The following is a 17135-nucleotide window of genomic DNA, read 5'->3' on the forward strand; positions in this document are numbered from 1 at the left end:
GATCAAAGACAGTCTAGGACACAAGAGAACATAGTTTAAAACAATGGTGGGAGGCAAAAGATGTCATATATATATTCCTCCCAGCATCTTCCCCCACCTCCTGGGCCTGCAGACACAGAACAGACAACTTTTGACTGATTTCAGCATGAGCTTTGTGGAACCGAGTCCCAGATTTTGTCATCCGAAGGCTCCCCGTGGAATCTGCCATTGCTGTGGCCGCTAGGAGGAACCTACTTTGTATTCCCTTGAGGATTTGACCAGGTCCATAGTCCAGGTTTCCTGAGTGGGTGGTCAGTAAATACCCTTATCTTCTACAATACAGAGGCAAACTGATCACCAAAATCCTAACAAAACTAATGGTCATGTTAAAGACAGCCTGTTATAGACTGTTTGTCCCTCTGTTCCTTGGCAGGCAAAAGAAAAGGCTACATGTTCAGGGCTTGACATTCTAAGATACATCTTTAGAGAAAAGGAAAACTAAGAAAAAGTAAGAAAGGTAAGGATGTAAGGATGGTGATGGCCACAGCATATGCACTGGCCTCCCGCTCCACGGGAGACAGTTCTCAGGACTAACTTAATCCCCAATCGCTGTACAGTTTCCACCCCCTCAACCCCTAGGAATAGGCGCTGCCTCTGTCTACTGGAAGGCAGCTAGCTACTTCAGCCCTCATGGCAGTACAGGACAAGTCCCATCAGAAACCCAGCAAGAACCTGTTATTTTGACATCAGTGAAGCTATTAGGAAATGACAACTTGGTGGCAAGAAGGTGGAGGGGGGCACTTGACAGGACAGGGAGATGTCTGGTTATCACCAGGGAAGCCTGACTCCTGAGGGAGCTTGAATGAGGCTCCTAGAGCGAGCTGCGTTTGGAGACTTTTCAGGATTCACACCCAAATCACACAAGATGAAAGAAAATACTGGGTAAAACCAAGCCAAACATGAAGTTTGGGGGAAAGATTTTATTGGACAAATTAGAAAAATATCGGTACTGTGCTTTAGCGAAAGCCACTTCTTTCATCTGGCTGCGAGGGCAGGAGCAACCTCAGAGGCAGAAAGAAGGGAGCCCGAGTTGTGTGAAGAGCACGCTCTCCGCCCTCCCCACGCTGGCCACAGTCCATGCTCACATTCACCATGCTAATCCGCAGCCTTGGCCAGAACACAGGGGAAGGTTCATTTATAATGGCTTCATTCTAAGTCTGGGCTTGAGAGGAGATGACTGGGCCTTGAGTCCATCAAAGAAGCTCCTAGGAGCTGTCTGCGGCCAGCTGTACTCCAAAGTCCAGTCCAGGCAGATCTACGCAGGATAGACACCTGACTACTAGGACAGCAGAGGATCCACTTAGAGGCTTCAAAAGGGGCACTGAAAACAGTGACTGGAAGGAGCCCTTCATTGATTCTCTGAGGACTGACTGCATGCTGGGAAGGCTGTCAGGAAGAGGGATAGAAAGCACAAAAAACGAAGAACAGGAACCAGGACACCTAAAGCCAGTGTAGCCGCAGACACCTTACTGTGCAGTCTCTAGTCTTTGTCTCAATGTTAACGGAGACCCTTTCCCTATAGAAGGCCCACACAGAGCTACTTAACACAGATTTTTGTCTATACTCTGGATTAGAATAGGCCAAAGGTATTATTCGACAACAACAACAACAACAAAACCCCTCAAAAACAAGCAAATAAACAAAAGTCACGTGTGAGCATGAATACACAGAGGACATTGCAGACACTTGTTGGGATCACCTCTTGAATAGTCCAAACGTGTTCTTCAGATGTAGGGCTCACTGATACTATCCAGGCCTCGCAGTCTTTCACGTGGCCAAGCCCAGATCAGCACAGATCAGTATAGCCAAGGACAGAGGGGGTGCTTAGATACCTCCCACCTTTCTGTGACGTCCTGGAACCTGCTCCCCTGTGGGATTTCTCACTTAACATTCTCCGTTCACACCGACGACAAAGCTGTGGTATACATATTATTAAAGCATCATCATCAGGGGAGGGCGATTCTCAGAAAGCTGCTGTTGATGTCATGGGTCATAGAGCTGGGATGAGGTAGGACTAGAGATGAAGATTAGCCTGGGTGAGATGGCATGTTCTCCCCTTAGCAGGGTCAGCCTGTACTCCATGGCCATATTTAGATAGGCTAATTTATGTCATCTCCAACAGCGACATCCCTTCTCCTAACCTCTCCTAAACATCTGATGGCCTCAGAGTCAGGAACAGTTGAGTGGGACAGATGGCCCATTGGTCTGGCCAATGTCTTTGTCATGAGTCAGTTGCAACAGATGCATCTGGTTTGTGTTTGGACAAGTGAGCTGTAGAGCGTTCCCTTAGATCACCTCCTGTATGGAAAGCTGACCCTGGCTGTTGCTTCCAGGAAATCCACTCATCCCAGCATTTGACTAATGAGATGCATAGCAATGACTTGTGTGCTTGCAGAGTCACATGACCAGAGTCAGTGCTGTGAGGAGTAAGCCTGCTCCTCCAGACTTTCAGCTGCCCTCCCGGTAGACACAGATCCAACAAGAGGCTATTTGCTGTGTTGCCAGGAGACACAAATGGTTAGAGAGACCCTGGATACACGTGTAGAGGACAGCCATTCCCAGTGCTATAGAGAGAAGGAGACCACCATGGCAACTTCTGACACCTGACTTCACATCCTTCCTCCTTCAAAAGCCGGACAATAGGAAGCTATATTCCCTGGCAAAGGAGTCAGGTTTGATCATGTCATTGCCTCTGATATGTTCTGGTTTGGAACATATAAGTACCAGGAGCCCATGTTCCACCACACCAAACACACATGTACCCAATCTTCCCAATCATAAACCCCCCTTGAAAGCTTGGGGTGGGCAATACAGTGAGTTTTTTTAGACTCGGATATATCTTTAGACTTAGATATTCTTAAGATACCTGTGACTTTTTAAATCAGACATCCCAAAAATTCAGAGTTATAATTGCAATCAGCTAACCAGTTAATTCTGTCCTTTACACACACACACACACACACACACACACACACACATTCATATATATAGGAATAATAATATGATATGCATATATACATTTATGTGTATACCTAAAATAAATCTACATTATATGTAGAGAGAAAGAGTTGCAATCAAACATCATATTCAGTCCCACCTAAAAAGAAGCATATGGGATTCATGATGTGGTCATGACTCCATTAATACCACGGTGATTAGAGTGAAGCTGGATGATGACGGGCTCTCCCATGGCCAGTTTCTAAACAATGACGCAAGTGAGAAGAGAATGGTTCCCACTGCGCTGGGCTAAGCAACACTTGCAGAGGTCTCTGATGCTATGTTCTAACTCTGAGGAAGGGGACAGAGATTGCTGCTGTGGGCGGCACTGTGCATTTCCGTGCATGTTCAAGTGCACTGCCAAGAGAATGGCCTACGCATTCTCAACCCAGAAGGCTGTGTTCCTCTTCATACCCATATCTTCTTTAAAATGAACTAAAGGCTCATAAATCTATGTGGCTGTCATTCTTGCAGCACATTCTAAGTAGCCCAAAATGACAAGCAATGGCACCTTTCCTCTCAACACCTCTCTAGAATCCACAAGAGATACCATCAATGGACTGGAGCCTCTTTCTTCTTCTCTTTACTTTTTCTTCCTTTTTGCATCATGGTGGATCTAGTCTGCTCAAGGCAAGTCATCCCTTTGCACACATAATCTTTCTATTCTGAGACAGGGTCTCACTAAATTTCCTTCATTGGCCTTAACTTGCAGAGCTCAGTCAAGGCTTCTCCTGCAGAGCCCGGCTGTCCTCTGGGAGATGGTCCTCATTATTTTCTGGAGGGTACACTAAGCAGCCTCCTTATGAGGACCTCTTTTTACAACACAGACCATGAACTATCTTGGGTTGGCCTCGAGCCACTCTTGAAGAAAGTCAAAACAATGCTATTAGGTATGACTCAGATGCTAAAAAATGGAGAAAAATCTTAGCTGTTTCCATTTATGCAGAAAGGTGTTGAATAGCTTCTTTGGATACTGCATTTTGGCAACATAGTTGGGAGATAAATCCTAATGAAGTGGATTTTCAGAGATCTTGTATCTGATTTGTTCTATAAAAACAGATTTCCAGTAAGTGGATATAGAGTATGAATTTTCATTATAATGGATTTCAAACTGTGTGGAGTTAAAGAAAAACTTCCAAAATACTGATAGATTTCTAATTAAATGAATGTAGGCATTTATATGTGTGTGTGCGTGTGTATATATATATATATACATATACATATATATATGAATTTACATATAAGAACATAGCAGAAACTGATTTCTTCTTTATCACTGATACACTGTGCATCAAGATACTGGCTTGTGGCTATGCAAACAGCCTCCTTAACACCATGAACTGAGTGGTTTTCTAATGAAAACTACTGCAAGGCGTCATCACTATAGAGCTGAAGAAATGCAGGAAAGGATGTCCCTCTTACCAGTGGCCTGAGCTCAGGGTGCGTCAAGATGTATCCGTTATTCGTGATGGCGAAGGCATAACCGTGAATTCCTAGCTGTAAGAGGGAACCAAAAGAAACCTTCATTAGCTCACTCCCCGGCGGAGTCACAGAGCACAAAGCAGCCCGACCTGAGTAATTCACAGCTTAAATTTGGCATTCATAACCCTTATCAGCACGATATTTCATTAAAACGAATGCAAGGCGCTGATCCTTGACATTTGCTTGAAAGGCGGACCTGTCACACGGAAGCTCAGCAAACAGCACAATCTGAAATGTCATAGCCCCATACTGGCATCCTATGGCATTATTTTTATTTATTTAAAACAGAACAATTACTTTTTAGAAAAACTAACGGAGTCATGGATATTTCTAGACAGGGGAGCCTGTCGAAGCAAGCAAAACATTTGCTGTTGGGGCATTTTCTCCCTTATCAAGATAAGGAAAATGACCCTCATCCCACCTCGCTCCCTTGTTTCCTATTGTGTCTCACTCCCAGGAGCCATTTCTAACCCCGCTGTCCTGCTCTGTCCCCTCCATAGTCCTTGAAGTGGAAGTGTCCCTAGCAGTCCTATGTGGGGCAGCCAGTCCCTCTGTAGCCTATCATTTTGATGGTGGCTGCCAAGTTTTTCCACACATCCTTCCATCCACACAAAGCCTGGACCATCCGCTATGCAGAGCCTCAGTTACGTTGTGTTTTCTGACTACATGGGACTATGGGAAATAGTTTGAATGCAATGAAATGTTTTATTAGCTTTAAAAAGTATGTAATCAAATTTAACACTGCACTTATTTAAATAATAATCCCAGCTTTTTGACAATATTTCTATTACACACTTGACTGCACCAATTGGCTACAATAAATTTACCTACAAATCATTCATGTATTAAAATGGCCTCTGGCATAAAACGCATACTGATCTCTCTCCCTTCCTCCCTCCCTCCCTCCTTCTTTCTCTCTCTAAAGAAAGATATTGTAATCGACTTTGCCCGAACAGTGGAGAGAGAGAGAGAGAGAGAGAGAGAGAGAGAGAGAGAGAGAGAGAGAGAGAGAGAGAGAAGAGAGAGAGAGGAAAAACAATTTTCTATTTTCTGTCTGAGGGATCCCTTCACAGTTCTGAACCCTTATTCATTCCTCCTTCAAATTCCCTGCCACTCACAGTCTTGAATATGATACTATTAAACGATCCAGACAACGGGGTTTACAAACCAGGACTGACCCTGTCTGCTTGTTAGATTAACGTCAAGGTGATGTGAAATGAACTTCAGAGAATTACCACCAGCAATTAAAAGTTTCCGTTGCATTACATAAAGCAAATACGCCTGTGGTCGTCAAGGGCAACAGACGTTTCTCCCAGTCTTACCTTGCACAGCAAGCCTTAATAACATTCTACTTGACTCTAATGATAAAAGTATATTTCATTATGCCGGGAAAGATAAACCCAAGATTTCCTATCCTTTGAGATGTCTATCGTCTCTTTCATCTTGCCTCCTGGAAGAATGTCAGACAGTCAACACTGCATTAATTATCGTTATTAAGTTCTGGTTTAATATGGGCTGGAAGGGTCAGGAAGGACTCTGGGAGATTGACTTCTTCCATTAAAGGCAAGAATGGGGTTTGCCTGGAAATTCAAACTCAGCATCAGACCAAACAAATGGTATTTTATAGTCAGCTAATGCAGCCAGTGTCTTCCAACCCAGCTGACTTTGCCTTTCCCTCTGCTGTGGGTCTTGAGAGAAGGTCGGTCTCCCTGTTCTGCTCTACCCTGGCATAGATCTTTATAACCAAGAGTCGTCATCTATGAGGGTATGACGAGAGCCACGGCATCGATTATTAAAAGTCTGCCTCTCTCCATCAGGTACAAGAGCCATGAGGGCAAAAGCCAGAGCATATGGTTAAAATGGTCAGAGGGGTGGATGGGATGGGGAGCAGGTAGGGAACATGAAGAAAAAAAAATGAATATGAATAGAAGAGCAGGAGGAGGAAGAGGAGGATGAAGAGAAGGAGGAGGAAGAGAAAGAGAAATCGGCACAAGCTAAGCCTCCTTCGTGTTTCCTCCCTGGGAAAGCAAGGGGCTTGGCCTTTCCAGACCAGCATCCTCTCACTGGCGACCTGCTGTCTCTGTTGCCTATGGCCCACTTCTGCCTCGTCCCTCTAGACGCTAACGCTCCCCTCTTGCCAACCATTAGATGATACCAGCCTCCCGAGAGCCTGAGTCTATGTGAGTCTCACTTTTGGGTCTCCTCAGCTGCCAGGCCCCACCCTTCCTTTCCTTACTCCTTTGTTATTTTTTAGGCAAGCCCTGGTTCTCCTTCAGACCCTGTCACCAGGGGGTCCTGCCCACCTTCACTCTACTCACCATTTGTGAACTTCAGCAACCCTGTCTTTTGTCACCCTAAGGGCTCTGCTTCCCTGAGCTCTTACACTGGAGACAGTCCACATACCCAATGATGGCTCTTTAAGTTCTTTCTCTTCTTGCTTCTCTGGGTAGGTGGCACTAGGACCTCCCAGACTCCCCTCTCCCACAGTTAGATACAGAAGCATCTCCTTAGCGCGGTCCCTTTACCCACAATACTCCAAACCAAATGATCATGACACGTTTTCTTTATGACATTCCTCAGACGCAAGCCTGCCTCTTCGTACTGTCATTGTTATATTGCTTCAGTTTCCAAAAAATGGTCCTAGCCAACCTCTAGTCCTCAAATCAGAGTAGTGTGAAAGGCAATTCCGGTCACGTCCCGTGGAGGACTCAGAGAATCCCTTTTGTGTGCGAGAGGGGATTCCTGAGTCTGTCAGGACTCCCTGGGGCTAGCCCAACCTAAGTATCCACACTGCCTCCTTCACTTGCTGCCCTTCCATAGACTGGCACAGCACTCCCCGGCAGTGCTCTTTCCTACCCAGACCTTTCCACAGCTGCCAGCCTCACACAGCCTCTTCACGCAAACTCTTTACCTCTTACGCTCTGGCCTCCCAACCATCTTCTGTGCAAATTCTGACTCCGTTCTTGCTTTCCTCTTTTCCATTCCATTTTTACTGACTACAAAAATATTTTCATTCCTACCTTCAAACAAACAAAAAGGCCACCTGTACTTTCTGGCTTCTCCAACCCTCCCTAGGTCTCCTTCCTTCCTCTGTCTTGCTTTAGAAAGCACCCAGGCCTGAACCTCTTCTGGGAGCGGAACCTCTTTGTTGGAAAGGGCTCCCGCACAAATCCTGGGCTTCTGCAGCCCTCAGCATCATGTCAGGCATGCGTCGGGCCCTCACTTAAATCTGTCTGCACTTTAGGCACTTACCACTTTATTCAAACACTATCTTGATGATCTTGAAAAACAGAACCAAAGTAAACAGTAAAAAATGAGCCAAAAAGAAGCTAATGGGCTTCAGCATACACAGCCAACCCTTCTCAACCCTGTGCCTAACTTTTCCTGACAGTCAGAAACTACTGGGTTAAAACTCCTTCCCAGGAGAACACCCCGAGAAAACTAGATTTGAATTTCCTGTGTGCTGGTTGGTGACTCTCAGGGACCATCTGATACAGCTACAAGGAGAGAGGTTGTGGAGTCTCCAAATGCAGCCTGTAGATGGATCTCTCTGAGAATCAAAACTTCATAAAATGACAATGGACAATGTTTGCTTTTGGCCGAAAATCAATATGCTGACGAAATCCCTAACTCTCGTTTCATCTGAAACACAGCCAGTATCCCTGTCCATTTGCATGCTCAATTCCGTGGAGGAACAGGGAACAGATTGGACCCAGAACCTTCCAGCACAAGGAGCTGCCAAACAGACCCTGGCTCCATAGCTCACTCCCCTGCTCTTCTGGAGGCCAGGAGCTGTGCAGACCCCTGTCCCTGGGAGAGGAGTGAGTCTTTTCCAAGCCGAGAGCCTTCAGGCTAATGAAGTGAACCCAATTATAAATGGCTCGTTATGGTAACAGAGGCCATGGTGTCTGGAAATTATTGCTGGGGTGTCTGGGATTCTTAATAAAAATTATAGGAAGTCTGACGGCTTGGGGGAAAATGTATGAAGCTTAGGGAGAAGGAACAATCCTTGGGAAAATCTCCAGAGCTAAGAGCTGATGCATCCTTACAGAGTGTTACTCAGGAGGGCCACTGGGCCCCGGATCCTCCTCACACAGTTTTGCCTAGGATGGTCACTGGACCCTGGATCCCAGAGCTAAGAGCTGACACACCTTTACACAGTGTTACCAGGAGTGCCACTGGGCCCTGCATCCTGCTCCCTAAAGTCTCTCCTTTCCTGTTGCCCCTAACTCCACCTGGCTAACAAGCATACTTTCCACAAAGCTCTTTGTGAGAACGGAGGTGAGGCAGATGTCTTAGGTCACCATGTACCAGACCTCTGTCTCCAGTTCTTCCACCAGGCTCAGGGAGAGCACGGAACTCATCCTCCAGAGATGCTGGTTCACTCCCTACTACTGACCTTCCTCTACTCTCTTGTCTCACTGGGTTCTATTGAGGTTGAAAAGGTAATGATGCATGTAGAGTATTTTGGATGACACTAAACACACAGCAAGAACAATAAATATACTATTTTTCATTATTCCTATGACTTTATGATTTTAACTCTGTCTTAACTATCATGATACTTGCTCTCACCATTCTTACTGACATTGGGGTCCTAGAGGCTAACAACATGGCTTTTCCACTTGCCAGCTACAAAACATGGCAAACCATTGACGCTTTCTGTGGACCAATTTCTTTTGTTATAAGGTTGGGGAGAAAGGTGCCTACCTATTAACACATCTTAGCCTAATTCCCAGTAGAAGAAATTCTGAGAAACTGACATCGAAGGTAATGGTTGACATTCTATAGCCAACCCTTTCTTCCTTGATTCATTTGGTGTATATCAATCAGTAACCAGTGCTTGGATCTCTACACCTCCTCACTGAAACCAAAACTTGAAATTGATTTGAAACACTACAAGTGGATGCCTTCCTTAAACAGTGGGCCCTGGTTATAAATGTCAGGGGATTTCAACAAAAGCCAACTCTCTTCAGGCTAGGAAGCCTTTCTCTTCCCATTCTTGGCTTTCATTTTCTGAGGTTCTATCATTTATATTACTTGATTATATGGGCACTAGATCATTGTTCTGGCTCTGGAAACATAGCCCAAGTTCTGAGAATCTTGGTGGGAAAAGGTGGCTGTCTCCTCAGACATCCATGGACTTCTTCCTGCTTTCTTGTTTCACCAGAAGGTCAGCAAGGCCAGTCAAGGCCTGAGCCAGCACCAGCCAATCAGATAAGGAAGATATGCAAAGAGCCCTACAGTCAGTACCAGTAGATTCCAGGCCTGGCCTCTTTCTTAATAAAATCAGAGGGAGCCTTTGCCAACCAGAGCGAGCTCAAAGCTAGTTGAGTGAGCCAGCTAGTCCACCCGGGACTGGGGAGAAGAGAAAGGATGAAGCTCTGGGCAATGGATAGAGCCCTATGCCCAGTGGGCCACCAAAACCTTCAGCGTACCCCAGGTTTTCCTCACTCAGGGGCCCCTGGGACAATTCTACATGCCTAAATAGACTGAGCCTTGAGAGAGCTATGCCCCTCCCCATTTATTGTTTTGTTCCCCTCTCCACCAGCAAATGAGGATGTTTTCTTCATGAGAATTCAATGGGCCTCTGCACCCTCTTTTTAAAGGCCAGATGATCATGTCAACACTGGAAGGAAAATACAATGACCTATTCAAAAGCCATGGTTTCACAGGAGGTCTTTATACTGAGGTTAGAGGAGGCAGAAGGGAACGATCTGTTTAAAGTAAGAAACACCCATCAAAGAGCAGTACAGACAATAGACCACGGTGGTGGTCAGGAGAACTCTGCCGACAGAGCAGGCAGAGTCTCAAGCCAGACCACTGTGGAATCAAGGCTTTGTGTCCCCCTGTGGCACTGGCCACAGTGAACGAGTGCCTTACCTTGTATTTGGGGATGGTCTTCAGAAGTTCTTTCACTGGGACATCTGTGCCAACCACACCCAGAAGAATGCCCTTTGACCTCTGTAGAAAAGAGACATTGAGAAGAATACAATAGATTATTATCTGATGCTTTCTCTGAGACCACGAGCTCAGATCGCCACAGGCTTGTTTGTTTCACCTTCCATTCAGCTTATGGCTAGTTAACAAAGGAGCATCTCTGTTCTGATAGCAACACACCGTGCTCTTCTCGTGTGTCCCTTCCTTCTGAAAACTGAGACGGGAGTCTGGGCGTTTCATGGCCAAGGACTCTACTTATGGACCAGGTTTGAGCAAACCTTTCTATAGAAGAGAGACAGTGGCGACTCTTTCCTGCCACATGCACCACCGTCTGGCACCCACCAAGGAGACGCCTAATGGTCAAAGAGAGACACGTTTTCTTTTAGCAGTATTTTGGAATCAGGGTCCCCATTTCCAGGGCAGGTGGCTACTGGGATTTGCTGGAACTTTCAGTAACAGAAAGGCCATCGGGAAGAGCATATGAATTGCTGCTGTCTGTTGCTTTGTGGTCTTGTTTGTGGTGTGAATGGGGTTACAGCAAATCCCCATTCACTCGTAACTTCAGAATCCAGTGCATTCGGTACATTGGGTCTTGGCAGATACCGTAGCTCAAGACCTCCTGAAGAGTCCTCTTCGATTCAGAGTGACACTTCAACACAGTGACTGGTCTTTTTAGAAAGAGAGAAGACAGCAGTGCAGAGGGGACAACTGAGGGGACAAGTCCAAACGGTGGACTGATGCTGCCATGGGTCAAGGGATGTTGAGCTACACATCAGAAATAACAAGGACATATTCTTCCCTTGTTTCTTTGGAGGCACTCCGGCTCTGTCAACATCTTGATTTCACACTCTCAAGAGTCGAACTGTTTGGGAAAGCATCCCACTTTGCAGTGTTCTCGTGCCTTGCTCCAAGAAATTAAACGAAGATCACCGAGGAGAGGTGTGGCCACCGTAATCAAGAGCTGTCTGCGAATTTTACTCTTCTGATCACTGAGTATTTTAGAGAGGGACTGCAGATGCTAAGAACTCTGCCCATCCCTCTCTTGCATCCAGCTCACTAGCCCTCACAGTAAGGTGAGATAAGAGGGAGAAACTCACACACAGTATCCTTGGGCAGAGAAAGAAGTCACCAAAAAGCTTACAAAGCATAGATGCAGATATCCAAGGAACAGCACTCCCAGAACTAGGTCGGAGGCATGGTGGATACTCACGGTTTCATTCTGCTTACTAAACACAGGCATGGCCACTGTGGTCATCAGCACGAGGCCTTGGTCATCAGCCAGCTGGGGGAGAGAGGGAAGGCGGTTACTGGGTGTGCCATGGACGCCTCAGTGCAGAGGCCTCCTGTTGACCTTCATCGCTTCTAGCCAAAGACTACTGGGAAAGAGCCCTTGAGGCCCTTTGGCGGGGAGGGAGCACAGAATCTCTCTACCTGCTCTGCAGGCTGACAGTCCCAAGCCCCAGCTGGAACCCACCCATCAGTCACTGCAGCTGATATTTTCCTGTTCCGCCATTTTGCATCAGATGAACCTCATTTGGATTTCAGGGGTTTGTTTTATTCCAACATAGCAACTTCACTGTTCGACTCCCCAGGCATTTGTGCCCAGTGTGTGTTCTAATGACACTTCCAATATCGCGGGATCAGAAATGTCAGACATCAGTGGTCTCATAAAGTGTTCTTAGGGAGTGGGGAAACGGAACTCAGAAGCTCCTACTCTCCCCAAGGCAGGCAGGCCCGTCAAGCCCCTTCGCCTCTTCAGATCCCTGAATGCTAGTCCCAAATGGAAAGCACGGGAATGAAAAGATGGCTTTAGCGTACGACTCTGGAAATCGCCACGAGGAAGCTAATTGCTGCTTCTGAAGGAACTGCTCCTGAAACAGGATGCAAGCCTGCCTTGTTTTCAGCTGCATCAGACACTTTGAGACCTCTGGGTACATTTGCTTCTCATACCGTGCTGGAAGGCGCACAGGCAGGAACAGCTCTCCTGTCCCAGTAACAAGGGAGGAAACAGTCTCAGAGCCCAGTAGCAGGTTCTGGTTCGAGACAAACCTAGCTCTGAATCTCAGCTTTGAGTCTCTTAGCTGCACAGTCAGGCCGTGCTGGTGTCCTGTGAAATCACGCTCATTACCATCACTGTGAGGATAAGACAGAACAGGACCCAGCGTGGTCCTCTGGGAACAGAGGCGCTCCAAGGGCGCTGGATTCCTTTCTCTACCCTAGGGTCATACAGCAAGTACGTGGCAGGACTGCACAAAATTGAAAGAGAGCAAAGACACGCGTCACAGTTGCTTGTGCAACTCGGATGGGAGAGATCCTTTCTGCGGAGCACTCCGAGGCCTGGGCTCCACCATCCTTACGTCATAGCAGTGGTTGGTGTTTTTCTCACTTGTCCATGGCTGTAGCCATGGAGTAATTAGGTGCTCTTCCATCCTGCTTCTCTCTTAGAAAGAGGCCACCTAAGGAGACAATTCTAGAATCGAAGTGATTGATAGCCACACAGTGTTTTAGTCTTTTAGGCAAAAGTCATTGAATTCAGCCTTAGTTCATTTTTTTTCTTCTGTTGTTTTTGTTTGTTTGTTTGTTTTGTTTTGAGAAAGGGCCTTCTATAGCCCAGGCTGTACTTAAACTCCTGATCCTTTTGCCTTTACTTACCAAGTACTGGCATTACTGGTTTTTACCACAACACCGCACTTCCACACTTAGTCAGTACTCAGCAAGTTACATACGTATCATGTCTACTGTTTGGGTTCCTATGACCTCGCTGCTTCCAGTGTGATGCCCAAGACAACAGCGCTCCAGAGCTTGTCATAAATGCAAAACTTCAGGCACCATTCTAGGGTTTCTAGATAGGAATCCTTATATTGATAATGAGTGTACATGAAGCCAAGGAATATTGTTACAGGGGCATCTTTCCCACCTCACCCCATTAACAATCTCAAGAGCAGTAGAAAATACCCAGCAGAAATGCAGGGAACAGGCTAATCTTGCATCTACTTAGAAATAAGCTGTGATCTTCTGTGAAAAAGGAGACAAAAGTGCCATGGTCTTTAAGGATCAAAAAACCTGTGGTATCTTCCTGGCTAGCTGAGTGTCTGTCTACTTCCTGGCTAGCTGAGTGTCTGTCTACTTGTTTGTGCAAGCACTATTCTGGATGACGGCTGAGAAAATCTGTAACTGATTCAACAGGCAGACTATGAATACAGCAGATACAATTTGGTGGCCTTCATACAAGCAGGTTTTAAGAGAATAGACACACTGTGCAAGGAAGAAGAAATTCTCTTTTCAATTTGACTTTGAACTCAACATTGAAACATCAACCCTTCCTGGAATTTCCAGTTCACCAACCTGCTTCACAGGTTCGGATTTATTAGAATTTATATTCTTTAATATAAAACACTCTTCAAATAAAAGTCTACGTATACGTATATATTTATATGCTCACATGCACACACACATAGGCTGTCTTTATATGCTTATATACATATACACATACACATGCTTTCTCTATATAGGCGTTCTTACTGTCCTGTCTCTTCCAAGACTTCTGACTAATCGTCATGTTACTGTTACTCAATTAACTTGCTGGGCATTAAAGTAAGTAAAAAAAAATCCTTGAATATTTATAAGCAAATTGTACTAGCTCGAGACAATGTTGACAGCTCTTGTTGTGCCAAGAATCAAGTCAGCCAGTGTATGCAGTATCGTAATTGTTTATGGAAACATAGTTTCAACTTCTACTAAAAATACTTGAAGTATACCATGGTGACTGGTGGAGGCTCAAAGGCAGACCCAGTTCACAGTAAGGAGCTCTCTTAGCATCAGAAATCCCATTTCCCAGCGCCTTGATTCATCCTTGCTGCTATACAGAAAAACCAATTTGAGCTGATCCATAACCCTGGGTAATTTCCACTTTGCAACTTAAATCCAAATTTCAGGCCATGCCAACATGGATCACGACGAAACCAAAACACACCACTGGCAGTAATGAGAAATGAAGCTTTCCCTCTGCAACCAGTAAGAGCCAGTTATAAATCGCTGGTGAATGTCCTGGCACAAATGCAAGACCAGGGGAAATGGCCTTCCAATAAGCCAGAATGTAGTGTCAGCTTCACCCAGGGCAAAAAAAAAATCCTTATGCTACTGCATTTGTACTAAAACCAGTCATTTGTAACCAGCCTCAGGTAAACAAAAGAAATTCAGTAAGTCCAGGCAGGCCAGGATTCACATGTGGGACTATACTCTTGTGTACTCTTCTGCTAAGGGTTGTGGCCAGAGTTCCAACCTGCAGGCTTCCTGTGGACCCAGATCCTCTTATGGCCGTGAGAACGAGCAGGAACCCAGAAATAGCACGTGTACAATATCACGACCCTCACCTGCCCTCCGTCAGCCCTATCTCCCCAGTTTGGCCTCTGTGCCTCCGCAGCATTGCATGGAGGAGAAAATCAATCGGAAGGTTTGTTTGCACTGCACGTACTTTATGACCAAAAGGCAATCTGTGCGCCTGTCACAGGAAGCAGCAGCTGGGGGCAAGAGGTTTTCATCCAGACCTCCAAGGAGGGATTATGCAGCCAATCACGGTCAGAAGCGTCTGCCTCCGACTCACTAGGGGTTGCTGGCTTTTCTGCGGCTTCCAACCTGTAGCTGCTGCTGAGGCAACACCAGGGCCTAGGATTCATACTCAAGGCTTCCAAGAAAAACGCAGACACAGAATCAACATTCATTTTCCAAGGCATAGAAGTAGAAGATGGGGGCCATTATGGTCCATCTGGGCAAAATCCCATTAAGTCCAAGCAGGAATCCTGAAGTGAACTGCTGTTCGGTTACACTTGTCCAGACTTTGAACGGCCCCTGAACTGCTTGCTTATGGTGTTCTCTTGTGTAATAAGTGTATATTATTCCATATCCTTCATTTCCTATGCTACATAATGGGGACCGTTCTGGTATCAAAGGAAATGATGGCGAGTAATGCCAAACATCTGGTTTATAAAACACAAACTTGCTCAACAGATTGACTGCTTCCTGTCAGCTCCCGACTTAGCCATGCGTGTATCTCTAGGAGTAACGCGCTCAGATTCATGTGTGAGGTCTGTGCCGCTGTGCCAGGCCTCTAGTCCTGGTGCTTTGTGAGCTTCCGTGGGGAGCACGGGGCAGGAATGTGGTCCGCCCCTAGGGTGTGGCCCCAATAGCATAAGACAACCAGATCCCCAGCTCACTGCTGGCCTTCTCACCACCAGTCACTGTTTTCCGTCAGAACTTCTTTAGGCCTCGGCTGTATGCCAAGTTCTCTGTCGTGTGCTAGGAAGAGAACTAGGGACAAGACTGGAGTGTCTCCCCTCCAGCAACCCCGGGTGCACTTAGGCCGACAGAAAAACTAATGAGGCAGAGGGAGGAGGTCTAAGAGGGGCTGGCATGCTGGGTCTCCCACAGTGAGAAAAGAGGCCAGTCATCTTCTTTTGCTCTAGCCTGGGTTTGAGTGGGCACCTTCTATTTATTGGAATATTCAGAACGCCTCCTGAAAGCCGGCTTAACAAGCAGAAAGCAGTCAGTCCCCTGCCTCACTCCAATTCTTCCGTAGTAAATTATTGATAAGTGAAACAGTACCAGGGAAGAAGTTTGGAACCTTCTGGACACTTTCCTTCTTTCCCACAGACCTCACTGCTTCTCCTTCCTTAGATAAATCCTTTTGCCCTCCAGCCCCAAGGTTTCCTGGCAGCCGATGCCTCCCACCCTGCTCCTGTGGCTAGGTAGGCAATCAGACAGTTTCTTGTGTGTACGCATATGCCCTGTAAGCCATGAGGTTAGCTTATAATTAGGCACAAGATTTGATCTGGATTCTCTGGGATATCTCAAGCTGGGGCAAAGATGATCTTTCTGGTGGGTGGTTATAAGAACCCAACTTTGGCACTCATGTCCCCTCTTCCTAGATAGAAAATTAGACCAAAAAAAAAGCCACCCAGAGAGAAGGAAAGGAACATGGAAGAGAGGAAGGACAGGAGGGAGAGAGAGAGGAGAGGAGAGAAGAGGAGGGGGAGTGGGAGGCAGGGAGGGAATGCTCAAGGGATTAAGTGAGAAGGGACAAGGAAGGACACTGCTCTAGATGGCTTCGTCCCTGGCGACTCCTCTACAATGGGATGTTGTCATTAGGATTTTATGAAAACAGCTTCACGATGAACAAGAGCTTGGCTGCTTTGAGATCTCCAGTAAGAAGAAGCAATCTCGGGAGTCTCCTCTGGCCAAGCAGCACAGGGAGGCAAGAATCTGCAGGGGAAGAGGGTAGGCCTGGAGTGGGTGTCGGTGAGTGTGGTGGCCCAAGGGGACTTATAACAGTGGTGGCTTCTGAGCAGCGGCTGCTTTGGAAGGACATCTGTCTGCCTTGCCCTTTTCCCATCTCCATTCAGAAGGAACTGATGAGGCCAGTGGCAGGATACTGTTTCTCCTGCAGCTGGATGCCCTGAGGATGGTGCCAAGCCCCAGGGAGGAGGTGAGCTGGGCACTCAAGTGAGTTAAGGGCAGTATGCTTGGCAGCACATTCGAGGACGGCCAGGTGGGTGCAGCAGAGTCTCCTGGCAGATCTGCTCAGCCCTGGAGGCTGAGACTGAACGGGGAGGCTGTGCACAATGGCGAACTCTGCAGGGGAGACTGGCTCTCTGCCAAGGGAGAGGCTAATTCACTTACTC

At 46.5% G+C, this 17135-nt stretch overlaps 1 protein-coding gene across 4 annotated transcripts in view; it reads right to left on the bottom strand.

Moving 5' to 3' along the window:
• Cacna2d3 (calcium voltage-gated channel auxiliary subunit alpha2delta 3) overlaps positions 1–17135 on the bottom strand; it is an 812834-nt gene that overhangs the window by 197603 nt on the left and 598096 nt on the right. For all 4 annotated transcript variants that reach the window (XM_075988898.1, XM_075988900.1, XM_075988899.1 and 1 more), the window contains 3 exons: positions 11669–11740; positions 10402–10482; positions 4459–4533 (listed from right to left, as the gene is read on the bottom strand). In XM_075988898.1, the coding sequence (XP_075845013.1) occupies positions 4459–4533; positions 10402–10482; positions 11669–11740 (228 nt within the window). The remainder of the gene's footprint in view (positions 1–4458; positions 4534–10401; positions 10483–11668; positions 11741–17135) is intronic.

Source organism: Microtus pennsylvanicus, chromosome 10 (assembly GCF_037038515.1).
Source record: "Microtus pennsylvanicus isolate mMicPen1 chromosome 10, mMicPen1.hap1, whole genome shotgun sequence".
NCBI classification, from domain to species: Eukaryota; Metazoa; Chordata; class Mammalia; order Rodentia; family Cricetidae; genus Microtus; species Microtus pennsylvanicus.